The following is a 22,922-nucleotide window of genomic DNA, read 5'->3' as shown; positions in this document are numbered from 1 at the left end:
TTGTTATTGACGATTTAATAAATCTTTATACACAAAACACTAATAATATTATTAATTAATTAATAATGAGTTTAGATTGTAAATAATATTAAAAATAAAAATATTAATTTATAATAAATATAAAAAAAAAATTAAATAAAAGGTGAGAGTTTTAGGTAGGACCCATGCATCTGATATAAGTGGTGAATTGGAAATTTCTGGTATAAGTACGAGAAAAGAAGATGCCTTCTCAATATCGCCATTGAAAAGGAAAAGGAAAAGGAAGAAGAAGAAAGAAGGAAGAAGAAGAAGGAAGAAAGGCGCATAACCCAAATACGACAGCTAGTATTCGGCGCTATCTGTAAGCTACTTCACGACGATTCTTCAAAGGGTGTAGAAGAAGGAGAGCGGCAGCTACCAGCAAATACTTCCTTGGATTCATTCATTCATTCATTGATTGCTTGCTTGCTTTGCCTGGTTGGTACACCAAACATTCAACCTTCCGTCCGAATTTCTATTTGTCTCATATGATTATTGTTTTCATTGTTGTTGCTGTTGTTCTGGAAGATCCGAAAAAGAGAACCAGAATGAAGAATTAAGGATCCTCACTGGTTCCTAAATATCCTCTCACGGTTGTCCTCCATTGCGATTGTCAATTTCTTTTTTGTTTTAGAAAATTCTCTAAATATGGAGGATGATGTTACAGTTTCTTCTTTTTTCTTTTCCCAATTTGGGGTTTTTCAATTTTAGCTTGAATAGTTTGAAGAAGTCAAGATAGGTCATCTGGGTTTTGGTTTTAAGTTCATTGGGTTTTGTTCTATTGTTTCATTCTTCAAGTTTTTGTTTGTTTGTTTGTTTGTAAGTAAGTAAGTAAGACTTAGTTTTGATTATTCCTTTTTGTGTGATTCTTCTTCAGGGTGAGTTTGCACCTAGGAACACTGATTTGTATATCATCGTACAATTGCACAGAGGAATATATAGGTGGCTGAATTTGAACTTATTTATTCTTTAGCCTAGAGGGTCATCACTCATCAGCCTTGGCTACAACGAGCACAATTGAGCACTTTCGGATCATCTGAGGTGTAGCTGAGATACTAAACAGATCCAGCCACATTGCGTGTGCTCTTACATGCGCGTTGTCCTTGTTTCATATTTTTGAGAGTTCCTGAGGAGACATGGAACTCAGGATTCTATCAGAAATACTAACTGAAACAAGGGGTGGAGGAGAATCGTTGGCAGCAACCATTAAGATTGCGGTTTTACCTATAGCGAAAGTCTTTACCATTTGCTTCTTGGGATTTCTTTTGGCATATTTCAAAATCCTTCCTGCAAATGGGAGGAAGCTTCTCAATGGGGTAAGAATAAATTTTCATTCTCTGTTCTATTGTTAGCTGAATCTCAATGACATTTTTTTTTCTTTTTGTGACATTGAGGATTTCTGCTAGTTGTTTATTTGTTCAAATTAATTTGCTTATTGTTTCTTGTTAAAGAAAGAGATAACTGAGAAACTTAATGAAGATGGAGACAATAGATAAAATTTTAGGTCGCTTAAATATATAATAACATGAATGCTTTCTCAGTTTCTTTCTGTATGGATTCATTTGATTGAAGACCTAGTTTCCCTGTTTATTTATGATGCTTGTTTTTCATTATAGAAATAATTGTTTAAAACATTGATGCAGTTGGTGTTTTCACTTTTGCTTCCTTGTTTGATATTTTCCCAACTTGGGCAAGCTATCAGTCTTGAGAAAATGTCACAATGGTAAGAACTAGCTTCCATGACCAAATTGTAGGTTATTGCTGCCAATTTATGCTGTTTACACTGATTATGTATCTTTAAATTGCAGGTGGTTCATTCCTTTCAATGTTGTTCTAGCTACTATATCGGGATCATTCATTGGCTTAATTGTTGCTTCACTTGTTCGTCCACCTTATCCATTCTTTAAGTTTACCATCATAGAAATTGGGATTGGTAAGCAGCTTCATGATCAATCCTTCAAGTTTGTGATATTAAGTGTAGATATGCATGCACACTAGCTATTAGTTTCTGAGATAAATGAAAAGACCTGATTTCATTGAGTGATTGATTTGACAATGAACTAGAGGACCCTGAATACTAAAACTTGTTAAATGGATTAAAACATTGTTTCATATGTGATCATTAAATAAATCAGTTTAGTCGTCGTCTATCCCTCTTCTATAATATTTTTTAAATGAAAATTTCATTAAAACCATAGTCAAATACGAAATTTGCATTGGAAATGATAGAAATATGGTTCGATAAATACAAGTAATGACATGTGTAGTCAAGAGTTTAAGAAAATCATTTCTAAAAAAAAACTCAAATCATCCAGGAGGAGGGTGGTCCCACAAGTAAGACATGAGAGGTTAAGATGAAACTCAAATATGTTTCCTTCCTCCTAATATCATAGTTGATCCCAGAAAAGATGTGTTGCTGCTCTTTTTCCAATTTCAGTCTCTCCTTCTGTCTGGTTATTTTGCATTGTTTGTTCTTCGATGATATTTTTAATGCATTTGGCTGTTTCACTCACATTTTCCAAGTCTTCCGTAACGAATGCTGTGACAAAACTTCGATTGCTCCCTCTTCTATAAAAGCAATCACCCGCTCTCTCTTTTAAGTACTAAAGTTTGTATTAATAGAGTTGTCGTATGTAACTTATAATTATACAAGTAGTGTTTATACGAAGTCAATAACTTGAACAACTCAACCATCCAGACATGTTGAGAATTGATAATAATTCACAATCATCTCTCTTTTGAGTGTGATGCTGATATAGCTCGAAGTAGATTTAAACTGATAAACTAGTTATAAAGTGAGAGATACCTTGATTTAAAGTGGATAATAGAATAGAATAGAATGGAGGGTGAGAATAAGATTCACAATTACAATTTGCAATTGAGAGTATTAGTGAGTGAGTAAGTGATTAACGATTAAGGAAGAAGAAGATATGAGATAGAAGATAGAGAGAAGTTGACTTTAGGTTTCTGGAAAAATGTCTAGTCTCAGATCAGGATCTCTTCTTTATATACATCAGCTGCCATAATCAATTTCCCCGTCAATCCCATATTTTTGGCTACTGCCTTATTAATAATTATTTATTTCCATATTAATAATTATTTATTTTCAATCAATTAACTATTCCATATTTTGGCTAACTGCCTTATTTATAACTATTAATTGTGCATAATTAAAAATAGAACTGCTGACATGGGTTACGTCTACCCGCCAGCTTATTTTAATCCCTCGTAACAGATGCATTTGTAATAGGTCAAAGTTGAATATGTGAAAGCTTGCTGAGTACAGTTAGATTATGAATATTTTTCATTGTAAACAATTCTGTTAACACGTTTGATATTTATTGGTAATAGCTGTTGGATTTTTAGGCCATGAAAATTAATTTTCGGGATGAGTCATAATTGGGTTATTAAGATTACTGAGACTCGTCTTTGTATTGATCTTTCTTATATATTGGATTTCACAGGAAATATCGGAAACGTTCCTCTTGTGCTAATTTCTGCTTTATGTCGGGATAAATCTAACCCATTTGGTGACTCAGAGAAGTGTGCTCGTGATGGAAACGCATATATTTCATTTGGCCAATGGGTAAAATATGAATATCCTTTTCTTTACTGTAATTCCATTTTGATAGAAATTCTCAAAGTTGCAAATTTCTGATTATTTTGTTTCCTTTAAAATCATCTATAAAAAATATATCATGTAGCAAAACATAAACCATGGTATATCATCAGCCCATGGGATAAATTGGAGCCAAGTACAACATAATAATGATAACTGAAACTTTTAAAGGGGTGGATAACAAATATTATGTATTCGAGTTATAAGTGTAAGATCAACATTGTTTAGTAAGATTATTGAGTTCATTGAAGATATTATACTCACTGTGTCGTATTTGTTAACACAACTTGTCATCTAACTTAAATAATTAAGTACTAATTTGATAAATGTGATCTAAAATCACCTAATTATAAGATAAAAATGAAATTTGTTTGAACAAAAGCATTTCAAGGGAGGGAAAATGAAAAAAAAATGCAACAATCAAGAATCAAACATTAACCATTAGAATGTTAATAAGCTCCCCAACCACTTTCATAAAACCTTCACTAACATCATGAGAATTGCATTGTGGATTATGCGCAAAGGACAACTGTGATCATTAAAGGTTCTACATTTTCTCTCCACCACATGATCTACCAAAAGATGACAACCATAGGAGCCCATTGTGTCAGACCAACTGTATTAGTCGTCTTGATCCAGATATCCCAACAACTACCAATGGACTTGAGCATCAGCCACTGAATCTCTGTCACACTCCTAAGGAGGCTCTAATACCAACCACCCTTTTACAATGTAAGAGGAGGTGAGATGCTGATTCCACCTCCGCAAAGCGCATGCAACGTCGACTGGACCATAATACACCTTTTTCATGAAGCGGTCGTCTGTCAGGATTCCACCGTGAATGACACTCATTCAAAGAACGAGATCTTCGAGGAGATCTAAGAGTCCCATAACTTCTCACAACAGAAGTCATAAAGAGGCATCTCAGCAAATCTCAGCAGGGTAATTACGGCTGGGCTGGACTGGACGGGGACACCAACTTACGCCCCACCAAAATCAACACCCTATCATGAGCGGAAGTCTCCCTCTCATTAAGCCTCTTCCTATATCTGAGCAAAGCCACTAGTCCGAAGGTTGAACATGTCCTTCACCGTGGCATCCTTTAGTATGGCGATAAAAGTGTGGTCGAAGAACTTCGTAGTGAGACTCTTAACATCATCCCAAAACTGACTGAAGATCATCACTCACATTGAATCTGTAATGCTCCCGAAATCTCTTCCACACAACCGAGATACCTCCCCAAATGCATCCCACTGACCGATTAGATTTTTTTAGTAAACCATCCAAAACAATCATCCCCTTAAGATATATCTTCCCCTTCCATATATATAACCTCCTTTCCATCTTACTTACATATCACCATATTATTTGGTCTTCATTTTTGTGAACTTAAATTCAAATATTTTCATTTTGGTTTATGAAACATATATTTATCAAACACGTGAACTATTGGCACTTAGAATTGAATATTTAACATTCAACTTTCAGTTTTATCAAAGCAAGTTTGTTAACTTAATGCAACTTATTGAGTGAGTTCTGAATGCTATTATTAAACAATTTAATATCTCAACTATTCATGTGTATTTGATTCTTTATTTATACATAACAATGTAACTAGTGGTGCTTGGTGTTTTAGGTTGGTGCAATTATCCTCTACACTTATGTTTTTCATATGCTCGCACCTCCTCCTGAAGGCACCTTCGACATCGAGGAAAAAGATCTTCCCATTAAATTCTCTATTAAAGATAATTCTCAGAAGAACAGTGGCCCTAAGGATACAAGTTCCCCGGAGCAAGTTCCCTTGCTCTCCCACGTAGCATCAGAAAATTTGGATACTCCAGCTAAAGGAAAGGTCAGATACTTCTTTTTTTTTGTTAAGAGTGTCAGACAACTTCTTTTAGGTTGTCAAACATAAGTTTATTGTGTATTTGATGAAGAAGAAGGTATATGTTGTCTAAAATATTGACCCCATTAAATACTACTTGGATACAGAAATTATGTAGTATATTCCACTTTGTATGTTGTAGTACATGGATGAGTAATTTTGGTTCAGATCATGACATATTGAAAGAACAAATGGGTTTACAAGGTCATCACAACTTGTGTGTTTGTCTGTTTCAACTATACTTTTAAAGGTTATCAAAATTTCAGGATTCTCATTTCTCATACTTCCTGTGGCTAGTAGCAAAACAATATCCCCAGTCATTTATGTTGCATTAATATTTTTACTAATAATATGGCCTTATTTGGAAAAATATTTTTTTATGCCTCATTTGGAAACACTTGTACAAAAACGTTTGGAACTAAATTTGGTCAGAGACAAATTCATGAATCTATCCTTGTTTCTCATCCGGAGTTTTATCACTGTTATATAGACTCTTCTTACAAAACATATATGTAGTTATGGTACTACAATTACGATCTAGCTATAAAACAAAATTGTGTTTGTTTCTATGCAAATTCATTGGATTGTTTCCTTACTTTTCAATCCTATTGATTAGATCAAAGGCTTCTTGATTTTTGTCTACGAGAAGCTCAAGCTCAAGCAAGTCTTTCAACCCCCTATTATCGCTTCTGTAAGTTTTCTTACATGTATCATTCGTTTTAGTTCACTATTTTTGTTTGTTATGACAATTTACTCTTGATTCATATGTTGGGCCCATTTCTTTTTTTAGAAGAAAAAACACTTATTGATAATGTTTTTTTTGTTTGTTATGACAATAAAACTTTCAAATTGCTCAATTTTACGTAGAGGTGGATTTTTAGGAAGGGACAAACTAGGGACTTGTTAAATGTGGTTATATAGATTTAATCTTAAATAAATCATCATTCAATCATATTTTTTATAACATTGCAAATTATTGATACTAAGGATATTTTGGTCATTTAACCCGAATAACTCACTTTTTCATCAAACAATATTAGAATATTTTTTTTTTCCGGAAAATCCCTAGATCTGCTTAGTAGATTCTCACTCAATCATTGTTGCTAATATTTACAATTATAGATTGAGTCCAATAACTACTTGTATTGCCATTTTTAGAAATATGACCATATGCAACTTTAGCAAATTCATATTGGCATGTAGTTAAAATTGCTAAGAATAAATGATGAACATTGTATCATATGCAACTTCATCATACTAACCATATGTAGCATTATTGCAATGGTACTTAGGCAGTTTTTATGTCTTTGCTGTAGATCTTAGCCATGGTCATTGGCTGTGTACCGTTCTTGAAGAATCTGATTTTTACAACTGATGCTCCTCTTTACTTTTTCACCGATAGCTGCACAATTCTTGGGTACGCCTATTTCCTTCTTGTCTTATTGGTTATTTTTCCTCTTCACATTCTTACACTTTGTTAAGTAAGAGATCCATCTAAAATTATTATATTGGATATGTTAAAGTTTGTATTAATAAAGTATATCGAGCTGTTATCTATTCAATACAAACATCTAAATACGGATAAAAGAAAGGGGGAATGGGAAAGGAAAGGGTGTGTTTGGTTAGAGATGAATTAGTATTGGCAATGGAATTAAGGAGGCAATTCTAATTATGTTTAAGGACATAAAATGAGGAAATGGATATAGAATTTGAATTTCCATGGAATTAACATAAGTATATTTTTTAGGTTGAATTCCTCTTAAATTAGCTTTTGAATTTCGATTCTTAATCACATTGCCTGTCTCATTCATCCCATCCCGCATTGTTCCCATGTAGTCTTATTCCTCTTCTAGCAACTAAAATTCCAATAATAAGTTAAAGATTCCTAACAGCAGCTAAATCTCTTAAAATAAAAGAAAATATATATTAAGAATTATAATTCTATAAAAACTTAGAATTGTAATTAAAACATTATTTCTAATTTCCTTCCTCCTAACATAGCCTAAAGGGAAATGGGGTCATATTACTATGGCATTCCCAAACTGAAAACCAAATCAGACAAAAATCATCTTCAAATCACATTTATTTTTGTATTTCTTGTTGAGCCATACGCAATTCGCTATCTTTTGTAATGCATCCCGAAGAAATAGAAACTCGCAAGCTTGGGTGCTTGTTTCTTTCCCTAATGAATTGTGTTGGATTTTTCAGGGGAGCTATGATTCCGTGCATTCTTTTGGCATTAGGTGGAAACCTCATAGATGGTAAGGATTTTTAAAGTGTTAGGATTTCCCCAAATATTTTACATTTAAGGGGTGGGTGATAAGCTAAGAACAAACACCAAATGGTTTGTGTATATATGCAGGACCTGGCAGTTCAAAGCTTGGTATTCGGACAACAGCAGCCATTATTTTTGGGCGGTTAATCTTGGTTCCTCCTGTTGGTCTGGGAATTGTTATGACGGCTGACAAGCTTGGTTTTCTTCCTCCTGGTGATAAGATGTTCAGATTTATTCTTCTCCTCCAACATACAATGCCCACATCCGTTCTTTCAGGTAATGCCTCTTGTTTAATCTAATTGTGTGTACTTACTTGGGTCTTGCTTGATGAATATCTATTTGAATTTAACCGTTTATCCCATCATCATTCAAACCATAAAAGAAATACAAAACTACCTTCCTTTTATTCTTTTTAATAACAATTTAAAATATAAAATAGTAAGACAAATTTAGTACTTTTTCTTCCAATAACCCAACTAATCTATTTCAAAGAAGGCCTTGATTTGTATAAAGAAAAATTTTAGACTCTTTAAGGACATAAAAGAGTCTTACATAATTGCATTTGGAAAAAATGTAAATTACAAAAATATCTCAATTATTTCATATTCTAGTAGCATTTAACTTTAACTAATCCATCTATATGATATAACTGACCGACATATATCAACATGTTGCACGGTTACTAATCTTGTCAAAAAACAAAATCGGGGTTTTCAGGTGCTGTGGCCAACTTAAGAGGGTGTGGTAGGGAGGCAGCAGCGGTTTTGTTTTGGGTTCATATTTTTGCAGTATTCTCAATGGCAGGATGGATCATCCTCTATCTCCACATACTATTTTGACCTACAAATGAATCTGGCCATTCCTTGAAAATATTTCTATAATTGTGATGTGCATATCTCTTCTTGTTAAAAGCTCTGATTTTGCAGAGGGGATGAGCCACACACACATTTTACTCTCTATAGTGAAAAGTGAAAACCCCTCAGTTGCAAGATCTGTCTAAAGGCAAAAGACAAATTGGTAGGTCTTACCATTTGTTATTTATTATTATTATTATTATTATTATTCTAAAAACAATATTGATTGCTGGTGGGTTGTGGGTGGGGATTATACTTTATATGCAGTGTGTTAATACTTAATAGTAAGTCTCTCTTTAGAATGTAATATGTTTGGTGAATTAGTTGTGTTAGCAAACTTGGGAGCTTATGAAAAATTTAATGAAAGTTCAAGTTCGATAAACTTAGATTGTAGAATTGAATGGGATTTGAGTTTGTTTAAATGCATGGATTGGGATGTATAAATTTCTCGAAATGGTTTTATTTTTGGCCGATCTTCTAGTTCTAGGGCTTGGATAATTACTTTCTTTGGTGTGATTAGAGTAGAGTTATAGGATGATAACAATGACTACATATTCTAATTATATATCATTGGTATCTATTAAGCTCGAATTATAACTAAAATCGAAACTAGAAGGATAATCTTGTCGTGTCCATTTGAACTGTTCATCCCTTGTCTTGATTTCACATATTTTTAGTTGGCAAATGTGTTTGAAGATCTTCATGGGATTGGTGTGATTTCATTTCTTTATCAATTGGTGTAAGTTGTCTTTGGAGACCTTACTTATCTCAAAGCCAATTAAGCTTAATTTCACTTCTTTTTTTACATAAACATTTTGTAAAGTTGAACCATGACTTGGCACAAAGGGCAAATATAATGTTTTTATATATTCAAATTAGGTGATCATTTAAAAAAAATATTCATATAATAAAAGAAGATTTATTATGTATATATATATATATATATATATATATATATATATATATATATATAATTTATTCAAATAATCTAACTACTATATATTAATTGTTTAACAAGAAAATTTATTTGAAATTCTTATTATATTGACATAAATAATTTATTTGATTAGTTATTTTTAAACTAATTTAAAATATTTTCATTTATAAAATAGGTTATCTACCTGACCTGAGTGCTAAGCACATAATTTGTTTTATAATTAAAACATTTATATTTATAATATATATATATATATATAATATAATAGAAAACCCAAACATCTCTTTTCCCTCTTTCAATATTTATTTATTTAATTTTGAAATAGGAATTTCGCATAAAAATATATAATTTTAATTAATAAAATTTAATTTTTAAGTTTTTAAAACAAATTAAGCATGAAACACCCTTATATTTTTTCGATGGGGTTTTTTCGTAAGACTTATTATAACTGAATTTATAATTAATATATATATAAAAAAAAGATTATTATTATAATTGGTTAGAATGTTAAACAGAAATTCAAAATTTTGAGCCCTAATTGGCTAAGTTTTACCTTTTCAAAATAAAATATCATAACAAAAACAAAAATTCATTGAGTAGTAACCAAAACTAAAAATCTTTGAAGAGAATAGAATGGCACATTTATATGGGCGAACACAATTTTTTTTTTCATCTTTTTTCTTCATCGCACCTCAACTAATCCCAGAAACAGATCATCATAATGGTGTGCTTTAAATCCGAAATTGAACCTCAAAACAAACATTCAAAATCTGGTCCTAGATTTCACCACGAGGGTCGACGATGGTTGTTATTATTCTGTCCTCTTTGCGGAACTTGAGGTTTCCCAAACCACATCATAAGAGCAATACCCGCAAGGCTAAAAACAGGGGCAGCAGCAAGAAAAAACCAACTTCTAGAGCCCTCATTTTTTTCACCAACAATATTCACACCCTCAGAACCAAACTCATTCACTTCTTCTTCAATCTCGACCTCATCATCGTCAACATTAACAGTTTGTCGCGAATGCTGTATTTCAGAAGTACTGCCTCGTTTGGCCTCTTCATAGTCTTTGTCATCAGTAGGGAGCTCGTATCGACAGAGTGGGCAAGAATTTCGCGAACTTAACCACGGGACGATACAAGAAGGATGATAAACGTGAAAGCAAGGCAGCTGATTTACGTATGTACCGATTGACAAACCCTCTTTGCAGATCGCACATGTTAAATCGTCGTTTTTCTTTTTGTGCTCCTTTCCAATCACTACAAGAGGCAAAGAATCTATGATTGATTCGGCTGCAGGGGGAGCACCCCTTCTTGACCCTACGTCATCAGCCAGACGATCGAGAAGTTCGTTGATTGTTAGTTCGTCGAGATTTGAAGTATTCCCAAATGAAGGCAGCATATTCGACACCCCTATGCTCAAAGGAGAATCGAGCGAGTTTCGAACTCGAGACTCGACAGTATTTTCTTCGAATTCAGCTTCTTCCCATTCAGAATCCGAGTCCCACTGGCTAAGAGCAGCATTCATGGGATCGATATCCAGAAAACTCAGTTCATGTTCATCGACAGAAACATCGCTAAATGAAATGACATCACTCTCACTCGGGAAAAGCCTTAAATTGTTGAAACTGAAATTTGATTCGCTTTCTCCATAAAGAGAATCGAATCCATCACTCTCTGTATCCAATCTTGTGGCGTCGTCTTCCTCCACTGTTACCTGATTATCATGGTTTCTTGCCATGTTGATTAAATGTGAGAACTGCTGAGAGAAGAGATTATCGATTGACTCCACACTTATATTTCTGGTTCTTCTTCTTCTTCTTCTTCTTCTGGACGTCCTTCTCCTACTACTATGAGGAGTTTCTTCTGCTAAAGTACTAGATTCTTCAAGAAACAGAAACTTACAGACTCCGCACATGGTAATGGTATCAAGCTCCTCAGATGTATGATCAGGTGAAATTGTTCTATGACATAACATACATGCTTCCCTGTCTGAAGGATCATCTACTTGACCATTTATAAAAGATTCATGCAGCTCTTCCAATATAGATCTAGAAGAAGAATCATCCATCTGTTTCTCTGAAAAGGAACGGAGATGATGATAAGAAATCATAATATAACAAGAAACCTAACTGAGAATGTACAAATGTAAACGAAAAGCAATAGAGAATGAATGAATGCGTGTAACGATCTTACTTGTATCTATTATAGAGTAAATGCTTGTGAACTAGGGTTCCAAACTTCCCTTTCCCTTTCCAGAGATGTTAAAACGTGGAATACAAAATCAAACAAAAAATTGAAAGGTCAATGTATATGATCTCTTTAATCTTAGTGATGAACCAGCATCAATAGACGATTCACAATCTCACGATATCTTCAACAGAAAATGAATGAATGTGTGTAATGATCTTACTTGTATCTATTATAGAGTAAATATGCTTGTGAACTAGGGTTCCAAACTTCCATATCCCTTTCCAAAGTTATTAAAACGTGAAATACAAAAACAAACAAAAAATTGGCAAAAGATTAACCTAATCCTTCTTCCTTCAGATATTTCTTTTCAATCCTTCTGTTCCTTCAACATTTGAAGGTCAATGTTTATGATCTCTTTACTCTTAGTGATGAACCAACACCAATAGACGATTCACAATCTGATGATATCTTCAACAGAAAATGAATGAATGTGTGTAATGATGATCTTACTTGTATCTATTAGAGAGTAAATTAGAGTTCCAAACTACCATATCCCCTTCCAGAGATATTAAAACGTGAAATACAAAATCAAACAAAAAATTGGCAAAAGATTAACCTAATTCTTCTTCCTTCAGATATATCAATTCAATCCTTCTGTTCCTTCCACATTTGAAGGTCAATGCTTATGATTTCTTTACACTTCAATAGACGATATATCTTAAATTTCAGCAAGAAAGTTCAACACAACAATAAACAAAAGGTAATCTCCTAAATCAACAAAGTTCAAAATCGATACCGATTATACCTTTTCCACGAACTTAACAGTAAACAGGAAAAATGTTGAAAACGGAAGCTATAGATGTAAATACAGAATTTCTTCCACAAGAACATTCACCAGACGGTTCCAATTTCTTTCACGAACAAACAAACAAAACAAATAGTGATGGAAATGTGAGTAGATGATCCATACCTTTGATAAAACCCTAGATCTCTGAGCGTAAAGCAAAAGCAAGATGATGAAGAACAGAGATAGAGATGATTGTTCCAATTGAGAAGGTAACGCTCTTTGGACCGGATAGAGAAAAAAAGTTAAATTAAGAGAGAGAAAAGATATTCGGTCTAATTTGGAATGTTTGATTTTATTTTCATTTTATAAAATTAAATGTTTTTTATGTGCTTAGAAATTGTCAACTTAATTTCTATGTATATTCAATAAAAAAAAAATAGAATAAAAATTTCTTATGTTTTTTTTTAAATATTTAATTTGGATTATTGTAATATAATTTAAATATTTTGAAATATAATGTAAGATTTCAAATATTTTTAAATAATTATTTTCACAATATATAAATAGTGATTGTATTTTAAAATATAAACTAGAATGTACAACTTTATTGTTGTTGATGGTAGAATTTGAGAAAAATTTAATTTATTGATTAATTTTATTTGATAGATTAATATATAGATTTAAGATGATTTTATTGATAATTAAATAAATATATTTAAATTTTACTTTAGGTTTAAAGGTATGTTTAAATGAGTGAAATTAAAATTGAAATTATATTGAAATTGTAATTTCAATTAGACGAGAATTGACATTAAATTATAAATTAATTTATAGGTTAAAAAAAAAAAAAAATGCAATTCAATTTTAATTTTTATATTTTAAAAAAAAATTATAATAAAAAAGTTATAATATATATTATTTATTTTATTAAAATATTAATTTGACACAACTCATTAAATAACTTAAAGTTTAATAGATTTGTTGAGTTTAATTTGTTTGATCAAAATGTTAACTTCATATATATTAAAAAAAATATTTTAATTTTTTAAATTTAAAAATAAAATATTAGTTCAATAATATGTTAATTTATTAAATTAAAAAAAATATATTAGTTTGATATTTTAACGTCCTAAATTCAAAAACAAAATTATCGATTAAATTTTATTCGTGTTTTAAATAATAAATTATGTTTGAAAAAACATAAAAATAAAATAAAATTTAGAATTACAATTTCAACTTAAAAAGAATGAAATTATAAATTATAAAATTACACCAGATTTAATGGACTAATTCTAACTCCAACTTTTCTATCAAATTTATCCAATTCCAATTTCAATGTAGGGTCACAAAATATCCCTAAATAATATATAAACAATAATACTGTTATTTTGATATATATATATATATATATATATATATATATATATATATATATATATATTTTAAATACACATTGGGTTAAATTAATAATAAAAAAAACTTAATTAAATTACAGATATTTTTTAATTAAGGACATCCACTAAGCGAATGGGTTGGGTGTGGCTTAGAAATCTTTAGATGTTTTGTTTGGACCAAATCAATTTTAACGATTAGGTCATTTTTCATTTCCCCGTATTATATTTTATCCAACAAAATTTTAAGTATAGAATATAAAGTTTTTAACTAACTGATAATTAATTTTAACAAATAAAATTTTGATTTCTTCTAAGAAATAATAATATTATTATAAAGTGACTTTTAACACATGAGATTAATTATTGTCAAGAATCTAATTTAAGAAACTAAATGTTAAAGGGATAAGTCACCAGTCAGGGACCTACACCGGTACAAATTAATCCGCTAACACCAATTTGAGCTAGCACTGTTACTTGAGAAGGGATACCCATGAGGCCCTCAGGGTTCTTCTGTAATTTGAAAGAGAATAATTAAAAATTTCGGAGTCACTCTCTTTGTCAGCCCCAAGAATGTTCCAAAAGTAAACGAAATCACCTTTTATGCTAACTTTACTTTATCAATACTTGGTCGTAGCCTACGTCCAACATAAATGAAACACTCGGTCTAGCGACGGGAATTTATTCCTCACTTATTACAGCGAACATGTATAAAGTCATTAAGTACATGATTAGATTCTCATTAAAAAAAAATATTTAAGTTGAAATAAATTAATCATCTGTGTTAGTTTTTTAAATTAAAAAATAATCTATATATATATAATGATGCTTAATTTTTAAAGTGTTCGGATTGCCGAGTCGAGAGCTGTGGTTAATTTGGATATATGTGAGAGTAAATGGATACTTGGGTTGGATTGTGGGTTGACCCGCCCATAAACTTAAAACGGTTAAAAATAAAATTAAAAATACTATATGTATGGTTCGAACTTGCAACCTAACAAAAAAAAGTACAACCTTTTAACCAAATAGACTAATAACACTTTATATTTTAAATTCAACGCAAAATTTGATACCATAATTTATTAAAAATATTAATTTTTTCGCTATGCCGAAAAAATATAAGGTATGGTACCGATACCAAAATTATTATTACAGTAAAGATACAAGATTTTCAAAATTTTGATATATCGATATATATTAAAATAAACTATTGGAAGTTTATTTGTTTTGGTATTTAATACTTTAAGATTATTATTTTTAAATGTTGTTTTTGTTTGATATTTAATATTTTGATAAATTATAACTCTAAATATATGAATTATTTTATTTTATTATTTCTATTTTAAATTTAAATTGTTATTCGGTTTCGGTGTATTGCGGGGAAACCCTGTCTCCGATCGGGGAGGGGATGGTTTATATTTAAAAATTAAGTTGGGAATCGGGGCGGGGTGGGTAAATTCGGGGTGGAGATGGTATTGTCATTCACCGAACCGATCCTCCCCATTTCCATCTCTAGAGGGGATATCTCCAGTCTCCCTGAGAGATCATGGGTTTGAGCCCGTCACTATGTGTTTAACCCCCTTTTGGCCACTTTTTTTTTCCAAAAAAATATACCTTAACTATATTTATATATATTTATAAATAAATTTAATAATATATATTTTTTCAAATACAGCTCCACACAACTCCAAATTTTAGGTGTTTTGGAACAAAGTCATATATCTCAAACTTTTTTTTAAAATTCACAAAAATAATATATTAAAAAACATTAAAATAAAATCGCTTAAACTATTAAACTCCTAAAAAAACCAATAATGACATATCTATCTGATAATGTTTAATTCTTAAAATGCTCTAAATGTCGGTCAATGATTGTGGTTGATTTAGATTTTGGGCCTTGTGGGTTATTTAAAAATCCCACACAAAATCCATTTTCCAATCAATTATTTCTCACCAATCATATCACTCGTATCATTAACCAAAATATAAAAATACCCTATATTTTAAATTATTATTTTTTATTTTATTTATAAATATCAATACCATTTTAAGTCTTTTTACCAAAAATAATCATTATTTTCTCAAAATCATCACTTATCATTCAAATTTTCTCTCTCTTGATTTTTAAAAAAACTCACAACCGAACAAGGCCTTGGTGTGAATATAAATGAGCATGATGAATATATTTGAATAAAAAATAGTTTGACTATTTATATTTATATATATATATATATATAGGTACAGTCGATCCTGAGTTATGGGCCGTAAAAGAATGTTGTTTTGGTGATGTTTAAACACAAAAATAAAAAAGTTCTTAATTATTATTTTGAACCATTATACTACATGTTTAAGTATACAATAAATTTAATTAACTATATTATTGTTTTATTAAATGGACATTAAGCTTATTCTAGGGCCAACCATATTTATAGAATATTGTTATATTTGAATAAAAAATGAATCAGTTTGACTTTGAATATTCATTAACATTATATATATATATATATATATAAATATAAATGATAAATGATAAATGATAAATGATAGGACAACGGTAATATTATAACGAAAACATCTGACTGGCTTGTCACATGTGTAGAAGAGAGAAAAAAAAATAGAAAAAAGAAATGAAAAAATCTCTAAATTCATTTCCCGCACGTTTCTGTCATTTCATCTCTCTCAACTCTTTTTTGGCGAAAATCATCTTTAAACTCCAAACCCAAAACCAAAACCCTGTCATTTCATCTCTCTCAACTCTTTTTGGCGAAAATCATCTTCAAACTCCAAACCCAAAACCAAAACCCTATATCTATTCATTGCGTGATCAAACCCTATATACCTAATAGTGTAGTGGTGAAAATGAAGAGAATATGTGTAAATTTCTATCGAGATATTCTAATTCAACGTTTTGTCATTTAGTTAGTTGAGATAAGGTTAATTATTTTAAAAATCAAGGAGGTTTTGATATTTGAGATATTGTTTCCTTTAATAAGACTATTCTAACAAAATTGTGTAGTAGATTTGCAATGAAGTCGAATAGTCTTTGGACATCGATGAGCAGATTTAAGTATGGTCGTGATTTGTGTGATTGGTTCACCAAAATGTCTAATTATCTAGAGGGTGTAATATTTGGAAGGAAATTTATTCTATGTGGAAATTTTTTCGCGAGCAGTCTAGATTCATTGTGAATGATAGTTTTTCGATTAGTTTTTAGACGACATTTGGTGCTGTGTTAAAAGTCTAGCAACGACGTATCTTGAGCTTGCTTCTATTGCTACATATAAAAATGTCATAGTTAAGGAAATGTTTGATCATTGATCTAGTAGTTTCGCTAGCTGAATTATATATAGAAAAAGATTAAATATTAAGGAAAATTCGTCCCATAATAGAGTTTATTTTTAGTATAACACAAGAAACTGTCTCGTCTAAATAAGACGTTAGTCTAAATAAGACGTTATGCGTTGACAAACAATGGATAGTTTCTACATGGGGTGCAATGTTACAATTTTTTCACTAAGATGATTCCATATAATTTTTGTTGGGAGAAATTTTGGGAGTCAAAGATTACATCCAAGATCTTGTTCTTTGGATGAAGCGTTATTCATGGTGGATTATTACGAATGATATGTGCATGAAAAAAGATTGTATTTTGATAATCGTATGTGTCACGAGTAGTTTGAATCGACAACTCACTTACTTTGCATTGTCGATGGTGGCTAGTATCTTGAAGCTTTTTTGGAGTATTAATGAGATTTATTAGGTGACGCCCGATGTTTTGGGTAGTTACTGTGAAGTTTGGATTGATGTGCATGATATGAAAGACCTACATAATTATGTTACAATCCCAATTATTTTTTGGTGGATTATCTAGGTTTGATATAAATTGTTGAACTTTTAATGTTCGTAGTCGTCCAATGCGTATAATTCATAATGTTATTATTATGACACTTTCTAAGATTCGTTCCGGAAAAACGATAAAGTCGATCGTGAATTTATTCGTTTTCTCGAAGACTTACGAGCTCGATAATATATTGAGTAACTTTTTTTCATTCGTTTGTGTGCTTAAACGTTTTTTAATATATATAAATCATTTAAAAAGTCTTGTTACGTTTGTTAGAATATAAAATAATATATTAGTAAAATATTATCACAATATTATAAATTGTGATAATATCAATATTATATTATATTAGTTTTCTTATATGTTAATTATAATATTTATATAATAAATATAACTTATATAATAATTAATAACAATTCAATACAATTTTTCTCTTTTTATTCTCACATTGTATCAGAGTCTTGTTATCGTTTTTGAGTCAATCAATTTATAGTCTTCTGCCGCCTCCATCAATGGTTACCTTATTCATTGATGGATGACTCTAATCATTTGTTAGTTATATTATTTTTATTATCTTAATTAATACTTGAAGATATTTTAGTTTATTAGCACATAAGGGTATTTCAGTTTATTGGTCTCAATTTTAGTTGTTTTATTGAGATTAGAGAGTTGAATTTGGTTTAATTTTTGGAGGAGTTTTTGAGCTTGGTTTGATTGTTCTTGGTCTTAATTGTTTTGTTGAGAATAGTGAGTTGAATTTGGTTTGGTTTTTGTAAGAGTTTGTGAAGTTTGGTTTGATTGGTCTTGGTTTTGGTTGTTTTGTTGAGAATAAGGAATTGAGTTTGACTTGGTTTTGTGGGTTGTTAATTTTGGTTGGTATAAATCGAAGAAAATGTACTTTTTGGGAGGATGATCAATGGATTGGACAGAAGAGAGAAGAGAAGGAAGAGAAGAGGATTAAGATGATGAGTAAGTTCTTATTATTCGTGTTTTCGTTTTCTGACTGTTAAACTATCAATGCTCATTGTTATTGCATCGTGAATTTGAAAATAAATATTAGAATATAAAATAATATATTTATAAGATATTATCACAATATTATAAATTGTGATAATATCAATATTATATTATTATATTATATTAGTTTCCTTATATGTTAATTAGACATTATAATCAATATAAGGAAACTAATATAATATAATAATGTAATATTAATATTATCACATTTATAATATTGTGATAATATCTTACAAATATATTATTTTATATTCTAATATTCATTTTTAAATTCACGATGCAACAACAATAAACATTCATGTAGTTTGACAGTTAGAAAACGAAAGTGCGAACAACAAGAAGTTATTCATCATTATTAATCTTTTTCTCTTCATTCTCTTCTCTCTTCTGCACAATCCATTGATCATCCACCCAAAAAATAGTTCTTTTTGATTCAGACCAACTAAAATTAATAACCCACAAAAGCTAAACCAAACTCAACTCTTTATTCTCAACAAAACAACCAAGACCAATCAAACCAAGTTTCATAAACTACTTCAAATATCAATCCAAATTCAGCTCCCTATTCTCAACAAAACAATCAAAACCAATCAAACCAGGTTTCACAAACTCCTTCAAAAACTAAAATCAAATTTAACTTCGTATTCTTAACAAAATAACCAAAATCAATAAACTTAAATACTCATAAGTACTAATAGACTAAAATACATTCAAGTGTTAAATAAGATAATAAAAGTAATGTATATAACAAATGATTAGAGCCCTCCATCAATGACACCATTGATGAAGGCAACAGAAGACCTATAACTTAATTAACTCAAAAACGATAATAAAATTTAGACACTAAGAAAGAAAGATTGTATTAAATTATTATTCATGGTTAAATGTGGAAGTCTATTATATAGACATTATAATCTATTTATAAGATAGAGAAGAAAGTGATATTATATTATATTATATTATCCAAATTTATAATATTATAATAATATTTATAAATATATTATTTTATATTCTAATAACATTATTTTAACATTATAAATTAAAATTTTAATTTTAAATTTTAACTTATAATATATATATATATATAATAAATAACTTTATCTTATTATTTTCTTAATTGATAAGAAAGAAATATATTTAAATAATCACACGCGTAGTCAAAGAAGAACTGGGTCTTAATTAATACTTTTATTTATTAAACCACTTGGAGCATAATTGATCTTCCTATTTAGATTATTTCTAGATATTCTTTACTATATTCATTATTATTTTCATCAATTTAGTGATCAAAATATTAAAACATAAATATTGATATTTTATAAAATTTATATTTTAACTATAATAATGTAATTCAAATAATTTATTTACTTTTATTAAACAAGATTTTGAATGGATGATAAACTTTTTTTTCTATCATTACATTAGGGAGGTTCTTTTTCAGAATTTCAAAAATAAATAAATACTATTGAACTATAGGAAGTCTATTTTGTATAAATTTTATAGTTTAAAATATTTAACAAATATTTTTAAACAATGATTCAATCAAACTTCTCAAATATTCTTGTAATAATCAAATTTAAAATTGTAGATATTGATTTATCACTTTGAGTCTTTTTCAAATGATTGAAATAAAGTGCAATGCAAATAGATTCAATCAAACTTCTCAAACATTTTCATAAGAATCATATTTAAAATGATAGATATTGATTTATCACTTAGAGTCTCTTTTATTAGAAATCTTGTCTTTAAAATGATAGAAGAAACCAATAAATATCATGTTACAAATTATTCAAAGAAAGTGATGGAAAATAAACAAAATCACTGAACTAAAAAGTTGATCGGAAACATGTATTCGACACATATACATCAACTTTCGATAAATTTGTTTTTTTATTATACTTTATTTTATTTATAAAATCATATTTATACAAGTCTTTTTGTAAATTTGAGAAAAATATTAATATATATATATATATTTTTTTTAACAAAACCATAAATCCATCGTACGTTTCAATCTTCCTAACAAAAAAAAAAAAAATCATCATTTAAGGAGAGTCCAAATATGGATTTAAGTGATATATTTTTAAACTTGTATATTATTTGTTTGAACATGACATGAGTGTTGATTTTTGATCAAATAAGGTTTCTTTTAACTACTTCAGATGCTAATATAACCTTTACCATCGTTACTCTCATTTTTTGGAGGTAAAACGACTTAGTGTCATTTCATTAAAATCTCAAACAAGAAAAAAACGGACATAATTTCCTCTATCTTTCTAACAAACCTAGAAAGTTATAGTAAAATTCAAGAAACAACATCCAAACAATTCAAAGAAAGTAACAAACATGACTTACAAACAAACATAAAGAATTAACTAGCCTTAAAACATTTAAAAGACGTGACTTCATAATAGTTGACTTTCCATTCGCGACAAAGGACTCATTCTCGCTCGCCTTTAGGAACCCGCCTCCACGTTCTAATTAGCGCACCACAATCAAATACAATATCGCTCCACACATGATCAACGTTTCGACGAACTCTACCAAAGACTCTAGCATTTCTCTCGGCCCACAAGTGATAAATGATGGTTGTAAATCCGCATTTAAAAACATTGGCACATAATTTATTACCTTTAGCGAATGTGTGGGCAGCAACAATGATCTCATCCCAAGACTCCGACAAACTCCCAATACCCATAGCTGAGGAGAATAATTTTCAAATGGATTTAGCAAATGGGCAGCCTCCAAAAAGATGATCAATAGATTCTAAAGACCCGCTACAAAGCACACAACTAGGATCTGGGATATCCATGTAAACAAGAATACGATCACGAGTGTTAAGCCTTCTCCGGAAGACAAGCCAAAGTATAAACCGGTGTCTCGGGATAACTTTAGAGGACCATACAAGTGGAGCCCAACCCACTAATTGACCCCTCTCCCGAATAACGCTCCAAATCGCACTAGACTTGATTTTTCCATTCTCTTCCGCTTTCCACAAGTGCACATCAGCCATATTACAAAGATTGAGACCGCTCAAATGGTCAATAACCCTTTTTCCTTCCAAGACCCAAATAATATTCGAAACCCAAAGCCCCCTATGAATGTCGTGAATCGTGGCAGCCGCACAATCCCTACCGATCCTTAGGCCTCAGAATTCATCTCTACTAATCAATGTTTGCTTTCGAATCATGGATCATGCCAAAAAAGAGTGCCACGTATATCACAAATTCGGATGTCAAAGATCGAACCAATTCTGTTTTTGAGCTTCAATATCTTTTTTAAAGACCAAGCCATATCGTCGGTAATTTTGTACGTCCATATACTCTATTCACATTACATAAACTGGGAGTGCACCCATTTAACCCATAAGGAACCCTTCTTAGATTGTAAGGCCCATAAATGCTTATAAGTAACGACACAATTCCATTCGACACAATTCTTCAATTCCACCTTCGTCCTTAGGCTTACACACGTCAGTCCACTTGCTTTTCACGTAATAATGTATCAAGCTCCCGCGTCACCTTCTTAAGAAGAACAATTTGTTGAGACCAATACCCGATAAGCCCCATTACAACACTGTCCACTAACTCAATCTTTCCCGCATAAGATAATTTCTTGGTTTCCCAACCCATAATCACGTTTTTGACCTTCTCAATAAGTGTCCTGCAATGTACTACATGAATCTGCATTGCCGGGAGCGGAATCCCCAAGTATCGGACCGAAAACGAACCCTCGGGGATGCCTATGATGTCTTATATCCTTGCCTTTGTCTCGTCATCAACACCACCGTAGAACGCTGAACTCTTATCTACATTAATTGATTAACCTATAACATCAGAAAAGAAGTTAAGCACATCTTTTATAGTTTTAATGGTTTCAACATCGGCATGAGCAAGTAAGAACAAGTCGTCTGCAAATAGAGATGAGTGATCTTCTCCTCGTAGAAAGGGTGGAAAGAGTAATGACGATTCTTTCGAAATATCGTTAAGACACTTTCAAAGACCTCCATGATCAATACGAAGATATAAGAAGAGAGATGATTGCTCTTCCTCACACTATTTTCGCCCTTGAAAAGCCCCCGTGAACGCCATTGACATAAACTACAA

The 22,922-nt window shown here is 30.6% G+C and overlaps 2 protein-coding genes across 4 annotated transcripts; one reads left to right on the top strand and one right to left on the bottom strand.

Annotated features, from left to right (window-relative positions):
• Positions 1 to 227: 227 nt before the first annotated feature.
• Positions 228 to 8,878, top strand: LOC124938285 (protein PIN-LIKES 6). 2 transcript variants are annotated; one of them, XM_047478703.1, is made up of 11 exons: positions 228 to 456; positions 896 to 1,334; positions 1,662 to 1,741; positions 1,827 to 1,951; positions 3,483 to 3,604; positions 5,274 to 5,489; positions 6,139 to 6,213; positions 6,839 to 6,939; positions 7,731 to 7,783; positions 7,885 to 8,073; positions 8,515 to 8,878. In XM_047478703.1, the coding sequence occupies exons 2-11, from the start codon at positions 1,155 to 1,157 to the stop codon at positions 8,634 to 8,636; spliced, it is 1,263 nt and encodes a 420-aa protein (XP_047334659.1). In that variant the 5' UTR covers positions 228 to 456; positions 896 to 1,154; the 3' UTR covers positions 8,637 to 8,878. The 2 variants fall into 2 exon arrangements, with proteins under 2 accessions (XP_047334659.1, XP_047334660.1); XM_047478704.1 differs by lacking the exon at positions 228 to 456 and adding an exon at positions 547 to 611.
• A 1,357-nt stretch (positions 8,879 to 10,235) lies between these two features.
• LOC124938458 (E3 ubiquitin-protein ligase CIP8) lies at positions 10,236 to 12,884 on the bottom strand. 2 transcript variants are annotated; one of them, XM_047478902.1, is made up of 2 exons: positions 12,751 to 12,884; positions 10,236 to 11,666 (listed from the first exon to the last, which is right to left on the bottom strand). In XM_047478902.1, exon 2 carries the CDS (start codon positions 11,656 to 11,658, stop codon positions 10,372 to 10,374), a length of 1,287 nt encoding a protein of 428 aa, XP_047334858.1. In that variant the 5' UTR covers positions 11,659 to 11,666; positions 12,751 to 12,884; the 3' UTR covers positions 10,236 to 10,371. The 2 variants fall into 2 exon arrangements, with proteins under 2 accessions (XP_047334858.1, XP_047334859.1); XM_047478903.1 differs by lacking the exon at positions 12,751 to 12,884 and adding an exon at positions 11,784 to 12,674.
• Between the last annotated feature and the right edge of the window lie 10,038 nt (positions 12,885 to 22,922).

Source organism: Impatiens glandulifera, chromosome 5 (assembly GCF_907164915.1).
Source record: "Impatiens glandulifera chromosome 5, dImpGla2.1, whole genome shotgun sequence".
Taxonomy (NCBI): domain Eukaryota; kingdom Viridiplantae; phylum Streptophyta; class Magnoliopsida; order Ericales; family Balsaminaceae; genus Impatiens; species Impatiens glandulifera.
This window is presented reverse-complemented; position numbering and strand designations above follow the sequence as displayed.

Bases quoted from the DNA above. Each gene is read 5' to 3' on its own strand.
- LOC124938285 (XM_047478703.1), top strand. From the start codon at position 1,155: ATGGAACTCAGGATTCTATCAGAAATACTAACTGAAACAAGGGGTGGA. The intron at 1,742-1,826 runs GTAAGAACTAGC...TTTAAATTGCAG, and splicing joins CTTGAGAAAATGTCACAATG to GTGGTTCATTCCTTTCAATG. The intron at 6,940-7,730 runs GTACGCCTATTT...TGGATTTTTCAG, and splicing joins GATAGCTGCACAATTCTTGG to GGGAGCTATGATTCCGTGCA.
- LOC124938458 (XM_047478902.1), bottom strand. From the start codon at position 11,658: ATGGATGATTCTTCTTCTAGATCTATATTGGAAGAGCTGCATGAATCT.